General features: G+C 39.0%; 1 protein-coding gene across 1 annotated transcript; it reads left to right on the forward strand.

The window, feature by feature from the left end:
- The first annotated feature begins 5,704 nt into the window (after positions 1–5,704).
- Positions 5,705–9,998, forward strand: RNF103 (ring finger protein 103). Its single transcript, XM_009706504.1, has 2 exons — positions 5,705–5,818; positions 7,968–9,998. The coding sequence occupies exons 1-2, from the start codon at positions 5,754–5,756 to the stop codon at positions 9,544–9,546; spliced, it is 1,644 nt and encodes a 547-aa protein (XP_009704806.1). The 5' UTR covers positions 5,705–5,753; the 3' UTR covers positions 9,547–9,998.
- The last annotated feature ends 208 nt before the right edge of the window (positions 9,999–10,206 follow it).

A 10,206-nucleotide genomic window follows, 5' to 3' on the forward strand; every position in this document is an offset into this window, starting at 1 on the left:
AGTACATTTCTTTCCTCTGTATGCCTTAACTGGAGGAGAAAGCAGAGAAAAGAATTGAACCAGCTAGAATTGGTTAAAATAATGAGAGTTGAAATACCGTGAAGTGTTTGTTCTGCATTTGTCCATCTCTTCCTCATTCTCATGCCTTGTGATATTTGAACATTTTTGGTTGTGGGTGAGCTTCAAAATTTACTGAGACCAAATCTTGTTATCGTGACCTGTTTTGAAATCTCTACATACTAAAAGAGACTGAACAAGATATGATTTAAATGCATGGAAAATAGGAGAATGCTCAAGTGAGGCTACTATCATGTTGTGCTCAAGTGCTGCCAGGGTACCAGAAGAGGAGTCTGTCTTTGCGTATTGCATTGCTACAGCAAACTCTCGAACATCAGCAGTGTTTCCTTGCGCGTCGTCATTTTCTGTCACATCTTTTACTCGTATTTTAAGAATGTATGCTTCATAAAATAATTTTTAAAAAAAATCCTTAATGATAACTGGAAATTAAGGAGCAACTGCATTGACAACATTATGAAGTAGTTACTGCAATATCGATGCATCTACCTGAGACACTTTTGTTTTGGATCAGGCAAGAGAGGCAAAGTGCCTTGCTGACATGGTCCTATTTTTCCAAGTGGTTATGTCTTTCTGTCTCCAGAGTATTTGCTCTTAAAGTCTGTTTGCTTCTTTAATGTCGTAACTATGACTATTTTAACATACAGATCAAAATGATTCTATTAATTATGTTCTTAATTGGCCTTTTTTGGAACAGTTCTATCTAATTCAAAGTCAGGAGAACTCTTCGAATGGAAAAACTACCTATTCCTATAGCAGATCTTTTCTCCCAAGTAACGAGCGATAGGACGAGAGGAAATGGCCTCAGGTTGTGCCGGGGAGGTTTGGATTGGATATTAGGAAGAATTTCTTCACCGAAAAGGTTGTCAGGCACTGGAACAGGCTGCCCAGGGAAATGGTGAAGTCACCATCCCTGGGGGCATTTAAAAGACGTGTAGTTGTGGTGCTTAGGGACATGGTTTAGTGGTGGACTTGGCAGTGCTAGGTTTACGGTTGGACTCGATGATCTTAAAGGTCCTTTCCAACCTAAATGATTCTATGATTCTAAATGCCTGCTGAAATCATCAGGATTTCAGTATTATATGTCCCTAGATGAATTAATTTTGTTTTCTGTGGTATCTAGAAGCCACCTTCTTAGGTATTTATGGAAACTAAACAAGAAGACTCAATCAGAATGTGTAGAAATAAAGGAGATTTCCAAAGCCCCGTCTTTCCATTTTTGCTTTACACATCTTGGTGGCATAGTTTACCTGCAGTATTTCACAGTCATCGGTTGAGAATCTCCTGAGCTTTTGGGATATGGTGTGGTCCTCCCAAATTCACGGATGGAATACGAAGAAACTTGTGTCTGAGACTTCAGAGGAAGTTTGCAGACGGATGCTCAGTGAGGGCCTGACCTTCCTCCAGCATCTTCTTCCACTAAAGAAGGTAGTAATTTATATATAGAGGTGGTAATTCAGACCTTGTGGTCAGAGCTGGTCCTCTGGCCTGGATTAGGTGTAGATTAGGGAGCAGATGTATTCTGTGATGTGGGGTTGTTAAATGGCAGGGTTGCTTTGATCCTCTTGGATTCTCTTAGCCCATTAAGATGATTAATGGATTAATTGAGTTATCTTCATTGACTTATTTGTCACTCTGACATATGATATTTTCCAGATTGTGAACATAAGTAATAATAAGAAAAGCTTGAAGGGTTTGTGTTCCTCTAAATGTGGTGTTTGCTTCCCAGCTGTGCTAGCTGATCTCATAAAAGATACCTTCTCCTATAAGCTTTGTCTTTATTTCTTTAAAATGAAATAGAGCGTGGGTCTGAAAGGGACCTTCTTGATGAGCGAGTTCAGCTCTGCTAGACTGTGAAATATGTGCTTATAAAATATCTTGCTGTCTCTCTTAAATCGTAAGTTGTCTAATACTCCTGTTGAGTGTTCTCTTCTTGGACACGTGTATTGGACTTCTGGCTTAAGTGTGTTCATGGCTAATTTGTTCCTGGTGCACGTAAATTGACGTCGCCCTTTATTTTCACTGACTCCTGATGTCCACCCTGCTACTCCCAGTATGTGAGGTCAATCAACCAGTTTGTTTTGTCACCTATTATATATCCTGGGCTTTATTTCACAGCCAGTTAATATTGATGGCTCATAGTTCCTTTTGGATCAGCTAATAGACGCAAACTTTTCCTCCCATCGCTGTTTCTAACTAATGAACTCCCTGAGTGTCCTGTTCATTACTGAATTCAATTTCATTTCTGACACTCTACATTACAAGATTTGTGCAGCTCTTCCTATAGGGTGTTATAACGCTCTTTTGTACATAGACGTGCTTTCCAATTTTATGTCATCTGCAAATGACTTTGGGAGACTTCGAGTTTCTGCAGGAAGGGCATTAATAGGAATATATGCTGAACTGAGCTCTAAGGTAAATCTATTAAGAAGCCTTTTAGCACCTTTCTGGCGTTTTGATGTTTTCTTGCCTCAGCCAATTTCTTACTTGTTTTAAAACTTTTTTTTTTTTTTTAATCATTATAAAAGCTTATCTCCAGTTCTCATGAAAATTTTCCATGTGGCATAATACATGATACTCTACCAAACTACAGACAGGGTACTACATTCTCCTTCTTTTGAAACTTGGTTCTTTTCCTCCAGGAAAAGATGAATTTTTTTTAACTCTCAACTTAATCAGGAATGATACATCTTTAGTAATTGCACGCTAGAAGGCGGTGGAAAATTCAACCATCTCTGCACCTTTAAAATTTGTTCTACAATTTTGCATACTGTTGAGATCAAACTGGTGGGATAATTTTTTCATTTGATCTTAAATATAGTTACTAACTTGTTACTCTCCTGTCAAAATGTGAGTTAGTCTGACAGGGGTTTTATAAGAGATCTCCACAGGTTCATCTGTGATTTTGTGTGCTGCTTGTACTACCATTCTTGGATGGAGGTTACCTGCTTACTCCCATTTAAGTGTGTTAAGTTATTTGAGTTTTGTATCCATCTTTAGGTGATACAGCCTCTTCCCATAAGCTCCCTAACCTGACCATGGCCAGCCATCTCCTCTTCATTGAAAACTGAGTCAGAGCATTAATTTCATTTTAAAAAGAAAATTATCTTACATTTCTACTCTATCTTCATTGTATGGTGATCCTGCTGCTTTTCCCCCTGTTCGATTCTTATTCATATGACTGAAAAACCTTTTGGTGCAGCTTGTAATGTTCTTTGTATGGTCTAACTTGAATTGCTCATTTTTCCTTACTTTTTATTTCTTGCATATCTTGCTTTGCTAGCTCTTCCTTTTGACCTTTTTTCATTCCTTATAGCTTCTGAAACTATTTCTAACATCTTTTTGGAAGTGCTTGCTAGGAAGAAGTGCCGGACTTGACAACTTTTTCCCCCTTGCTTGAAATACAAAATCCTGATAGTTTTAACACCTTGGAGTTGAAGAACTTCCAGGCCTCTTCCACATTCAAATTCCTGGTCTCCTCAGTCACAGGTTTTTAAGCTGAATTTCTTAGCTTATCAAAATTCACACTTCTTAAATAAAATCTGTTACAAGTGTTTGCAAGTTATCTTTAATTTAAACTGAATTACACTGCGATTGCTTAACCTGCAGTATTTTCTCAGACTCCCTCATCCACGGAGATGATGGCTACTTCCCAAATTACAAACCCTTGCCTCTGTGTGGTGAACTCCCAATGGAGTAAGTGGGTGTTGCCTGCAAGGAGCAGCTGCAATGGACATGTTTATTTGTTTGGTTTTTTTGTTTCTTTTTTGCCATAATGACATAAAAAAGCATGAGCCCAAGAAATTTTACAAAGCTTCAGTGTGCAGAACCATAGTGGGCTTCTCTCTATCTGGTTAAAAAATACAAACTGCTAGTTCTGTCATTGCCCTTCAGCATAAATAACTTTCTCCAGGAGGAAAGACTTGTTTTCATAGGAAGGGAATTAAACTGGTATTAAAAAATCCACCAGCCAGATGACAGTAAAACTTACTTTTATGCTTACTAATAAAATGTAGCAATTCCTTACTATGATGGATGCATTTATCTTGCCATAATAGCTCTGAGGATATACTGGCGTTAAGGTGTCTTTAGGAATGTGGTCTCTTTTAGTTGAAGTACGTGAAAGGAAGAAGTTTAAAATATCCAAACTAATTGCTTCAGTTACATTGGGTGATGTAAAGAAGCCTCAATAATACAGCAGATTTCCCCAGCTGGTTGTCTTGGTGCTTGAAGGTTATGTTTAGCTAATCAAAAAGGCTTTTCTATGTGATGTGTGTGTTTTGAGAATAACTTGAAGGATTCTTATGTTCATCTCTGGTTTTATTTCAACATTTTGGGCTCAGTGGAATGAGAGTGTAATCTGTAACTTCAGTTTAACTTTTTTTCCCTATGTAGAATGTTCTGCTTAGTGAGTTCTCTTACTTTAAGTTTTTGAGAGGATGCTACTTACTACAAAGCAGATTTATTTTATTTTTTTTTTTGGAGTCTCAAGGCCAGACACGCTTTCGAGGTCTGTGCCTCAGCCTGTACATAGAGAACTATTAATCATGGTGACAACCAAACTTCCAGAGGAAAGCTGACATTTGAGGTTATTAAGTCAGAAAATGACTGGGAGAAGTTTAATGGCGGGTAAACAAATACCTAACAAATGGAAGTTTCAAAACTTAATTTAAAAATATATTTTAGGTGGTTGCCAGTAAGCCTGCAGAAGCATGTGAGGCATTTCTAAAATAGAAAATGCGACAGCTCATGGAATAATGCATGATCAGTCATGTCATTCAAAATTACCTGTCAAATGCAGGCAGGCAGGTTTTTCTTTTTCTTTTTCTTTTTTTTTTTTTTTCTTTTTTCCTTCCCTGTACAATTTTAAGTCAGAGGATGAGTGCTTAGTCTTTGTCATTTGTGTCTGCAGAAGCTTACATCTAGGTAACCTGAAGTACTACTTTAATGCACTGGGTTAGAACAAATTAGACCTTGAGATACGTCACAATGAATTATCATCCTGAAATGGCAGATGGAACATTGGAGTTGGTGGAAAAGTCATGTAAAGTTGCAGAGTGAGTCACTGGCAAAGCTGGAAGGAGTTAAGGTTTTTAGGCATTATCTGGGAGTTTAATCACTACTTTCCACCACTTAGAAGTGGTTGTTGGCAGTCTAATCTGGTACCAGGTACATACGTTCCAACTCATTTTACTTGCTGTGAGACAACATTTCTTTGGTATGTTGTAACTTTTCATGGAGAATTGTAATAAAATAATGTTCTTTTTTACTGTGAAAAAGAGAAACCTGCTGCACCTTCTTCCTTTCTTCCCTACTATGAACTGGTTAATGATAGCTTTGTTATTTTCCCAAGGTTTTTGTTAACTATCACTGATTTTAGTATCTTAACAGGTACTTAAAATGATGATGCGCTTTTGCCTTTCTGCAGAAACTACATTTCTGTCTTAGAGCTTCACTCTCCAGAGACATTTAGTGTGATTCTTGGTTGTATATACCTACTCGTATGTTCTCAGAGAAAGAGAAAACAGTATCAAGGGTGACTAGATCTGTGTTTTCTTGAAATTTGCTCTTTATTTCAGGAAGCAAACTTACTGTGATACTAAATTATTATTTCCTTTTGTCAATAGGTCATAGCAAACGACAGAAGCCCACTGGTGGGTAAAGTCCACTGGGAGAAAATGGTGAAGAAAGTATCAAGATTTGGCATACGTACTGGCACTTTTAACTGTTCCAGTGACCCCAGGTATATTCTTAAAGGATTATCTAAATCCCAAGAATATCTAAAGGCTCAGCTGTGTTCGGCTCAACAGGGCTTGCTGTGTTGTAAAAGTAGCTATGACAGAAGGTGGCTTTATTGTTTTTACCTTTACTAAAATCTGTTCAGAATTCTCCATTACGTTATTTATCTGCATCATGAACACCGATCTGCACCTTCCTAAAGCATCATGTGGGAAATACACGATTACACTATGTAAAGCATTAATACAGCGATGAAAGGGAATGAATAGCAGAGTTTGGCCTTACAGTCCAGGCATTTGGGGACAAGAACTGTGCTTGCTTAGGACACAGCCAAGTATATATAGCCCATGTGAAAGAACTGTATCAGTTGTAGAGTTGTTATATTGCCATCTGGAAAGGAGAAACACAGGTTAGCATGAACCTTGCAAACAGTGCCCGTTTCCCAGGATTACTGACAAATCCTGTTCCCTGATAAATGTGTATATGTTTGTACATAAACTTGCACACACCCTTTGACAACATACAGTGTGCTATGCAAGATTCACTGTTGTTTGCGTATTATTTCAAACAAGGAAGAAGAGCAGAGCCAAAGAAGCTGTTAATAATTCTATGCTGCTGTAAAAAGAATTTTTTTTGAACATTTTGTTGGAAACATTTGCTTCACATGACAGGCAACTTTGTCTAGAATTCCAGTGGCATGTATGGATATGCACATCAGCTTAAGTCCTAAGTGTTTACAGAAATCTCAAAGTTAATCATAAGAGAAAATTCTTAGACTTTGTAGTGCTTATGCAAAATAATCTTGTATAATCAAAAACCTGTTATTTAAACATCTTAAAAATTGGGCAGTGTTTCTCTTTGCATAGCTCCTAACTAGTCTTAATGTTATGATCAAATACTGTGTTTTAAATTAATTAGTTTTTTCCTAATACGGGAAATGTTTTGTTGAGTAAACCATTGTGAATAGTTTTCATCAGGTTGCAACTGACATTTGGAAGAACACTGCACGCTACAGTAGTCAGGATACCTTTATTAGTAGGGTAATATCTTATGGCTCCTTCTAAAAATGTTACATTCAGATTCCTGAGATAGGGAGTTGTAATTGTCTAAATATATGTTGATAGACCAAAACCAGCGAGGCTGTAGGTAAGATGGCTAGTGAATGAGGCTGATGGCCCCTATTTCAACTGCAGGGTTCTCGGCGGCAGTTTGCACGCCTGTTGGCTGTGTAATGTTTTGATTGTTGAAACTTTCCAGACATTTCCTAAAAGGAGGACTAGATAAATTGGGTGGCATAGTGATGCTGGTAGGAAAGAGGCAGGAGAGAAGGGGATCTTCTGAGTCATCAGACTTGTCTCATAGCTACTGGGGTCTGGACCACGACTCAGGCATCAGCCTTGAAGAGCCTCTTCTTTTAGATATGGCTTTGGAGTTCATCCCATCTCAGCACTCTGCCTGCCAGACAGTGGGGGTATTCTTTAGCCGAAACCCTCTGGCAGCATGTGTCTGCTTCCTTCCCCGCTGGTTTTGTGGCAAGCTCTCTCGCCACACCTCTTCGCCTGTCTGCATCCTTCCAAAATGGCCCCAGTAGGAAGTGGACACTTGTCACCTTCATTAAAGCAACTGCGAACAGACCAATGTCTTGTTAACTTCACCCCACTGCTGCTTGGTAAAACTAGGATGGAAGGAAGCATCTGGGGAAGCGTAACTGGGAAAGTTATCTGCAGGCTCGGGAAAGCTGTGGGACATTGAGTTACACTCTAGTGGTTATCTTCTTGGCTGGAAGGCCGAGAAAAAATAGCTTCTAATACTAAAGCTTTATAGTGAAGAGTCAGCTTGCTTATTTTTCGAATGCAATTACAAAGCATGAATGACTGTATGGCCTCGTTTACTATAGTGACCCATGAAAATTAACACTATTCCTCTTTCTGTTTTATTAATACCTATCTCTACATTTGTAAGACAGATAAGAAATGTATTGTAAGAATAAATACACTTTGCCAGAGAATACTGGGTGCCCATATTTCCTACTGTTATGCTGAGCACCTGGGAATCTTTACATACATCTCATTTTTGGGCTCCTAACAGAAATTTAATGACTGCAGCTCCAGGGGTATGAAACTCTGTAATCTAATCTGCCATTTTCTTTGTAGATACTGCAGGAGGAGGGGTTGGCTGAAATCCACCCTTATTATGTCGGTTCCACAAACCAGTACCTCCAAGGGAAAAGTAATGCTTAAGGAATACAGTGGGCGCAAAATTGAAGTGGAGCACATTTTCAAATGGATCACAGCCCATGCTGCTTCTCGGATTAAAACCATCTACAACTCAGAACATTTAAAAGAAGAATGGAACAAAAGTGACCAGTACCGTGTGAAAATATACCTGTTTGCCAACCTCGACCAGCCTCCGGCATTCTTCTCTGCACTAAGCGTAAAGTTTACTGGAAGAGTAGAGTTTATTTTTGTGAACGTAGAAAACTGGGACAATAGAAGCTACATGGCAGAAATTGGTATCTACAAGACACCATCGTACATACTCAGGACTCCTGAGGGGATTTACAGGTATGGAAATAACACTGGTGAATTTATATCACTACGTGCCATGGATTCCTTTTTGCGCTCCTTACAACCAGAAGTTAACGATTTATTTGTTTTAAGCTTAGTTTTGGTTAATCTGATGGCTTGGATGGACCTGTTTATCACACAAGGCGCTACTATAAAGCGTTTTGTGGTTCTTATAAGCACTTTAGGGACGTATAATTCGCTACTAATTATTTCCTGGCTACCTGTGTTAGGTTTTTTGCAACTACCCTACTTAGACAGCTTTTATGAGTACAGTTTAAAACTCTTCAGGTACTCTAACACAACTACTTTGGCTTCTTGGGTAAGAGCAGATTGGATGTTCTACTCTTCACATCCAGCCCTCTTCCTCAGCACGTACCTTGGTCATGGTCTACTAATTGATTACTTTGAGAAGAAAAGAAGACGCAATAACAACACCGATGAAGTAAATGTTAATAATCTGGAGTGGCTGTCAAGCCTGTGGGACTGGTACACCAGCTACTTGTTTCATCCTATTGCTTCTTTTCAACACTTTCCTTTTGACTCAGATTGGGATGAAGACCCAGATTTGTTCTTAGAGCGGTTGGCCTTCCCCGATCTCTGGCTTCACCCTCTGATACCAACCGATTATATAAAAAACTTACCGATGTGGAGGTTTAAATGCCTTGGCGTCCATTCTGATGAGGAAATGCTGGAAACCTTCCAAGACAGTGAAAGTGACTCTGACAGTGAAAACAAAGAGGTCTTCAGTAGTGAAAAAGAAGTCTCGGAGGACGATGAGCTAAACACGTTTCCTAGGCGCAGTGAAGGAGAGCCTCGGTGTGGTGTTGAGACCTGTTCGTGTGCCCATAAATATTGTCATCACGAGCCGTATGAACGGAAAGCGAGATCATACGGCTCGTACAGCACCGCAGGTGACATGGAGCCAGACTGGTCAGCCTGGCCCTCCGAGATGTTGCACTGTACAGAATGCGTTGTGTGTCTAGAAAATTTTGCAAATGGTTGTCTGCTGATGGGCTTGCCGTGCGGCCACGTGTTCCACCAGAATTGCATCGTGATGTGGCTGGCCGGCGGGCGACACTGCTGCCCCGTCTGCAGGTGGGCTTCGTACAAAAAGAAGCAGCCATACACACATCCGCAGCCTTTGTCGAATGATATCCCATCTTAGCTGTGTGCTGATGTCCTTTGTAAGCTTTCAGGATATTACTGCTTGCCTTTTAAATGTTAGTCACTTAAAAGATTATGTGGTTTGAAGTTTTAGTTTAAATGTTAGTGCAGTGAACTAAAATATACATGATGCTAACGTTAATGACAGAATCATTTGGTTGCCTTGTATGTTGAACTGAACGCAGACTTATCGTACAATAACTTTTTCTTTTCAACATTTGGAAACTTGATGCTGTTTTTGTAAGCACAAAAATCAAGCCTACAACAGAAACGTATTCCAGCAAACGTTTACAAGTTAGGATGTGGGTGAAATGGAAGTTCTAATCGGAGACAATTGCTTAATTTAAGTGTTTCTTATTTTAGAGTCTGTTCAGCACATCTTTGTTGAATAATGTATGTTGTAAGACAGTACCATTTAAAAAGAAATCAGTGAAATAAATTATTTTAAAAGGAGATTTGTAATGTTAATTGTTTTGATAAATATTTTGTGTGTATGATTACGGATGTCTTGCTGGCCTGATTTACCTGTGAAGACAATAAAAATATAACACAACTTTTGTGACTAATAAATCATCTCCTAGTGATGCAGGAATTCGTTGCTCCAGTGTTAGCCACTGGGCAAGCAGAAGGTGATGGTGTTTCATTGGGAACTACTTCCTTC

Source organism: Cariama cristata, unplaced genomic scaffold (genome assembly GCF_000690535.1).
Source record: "Cariama cristata isolate BGI_N322 unplaced genomic scaffold, ASM69053v1 scaffold8558, whole genome shotgun sequence".
Classification (NCBI taxonomy): Eukaryota; Metazoa; Chordata; class Aves; order Cariamiformes; family Cariamidae; genus Cariama; species Cariama cristata.

Excerpts from the sequence above, each read along its gene's own strand:
- RNF103 (XM_009706504.1), top strand. The coding sequence starts at position 5,754 with ATGGTGAAGAAAGTATCAAGATTTGGCATACGTACTGGCACTTTTAAC. Across the intron at positions 5,819-7,967 it reads AACTGTTCCAGTGACCCCAG|ATACTGCAGGAGGAGGGGTT; the intron begins GTATATTCTTAA and ends TTTTCTTTGTAG.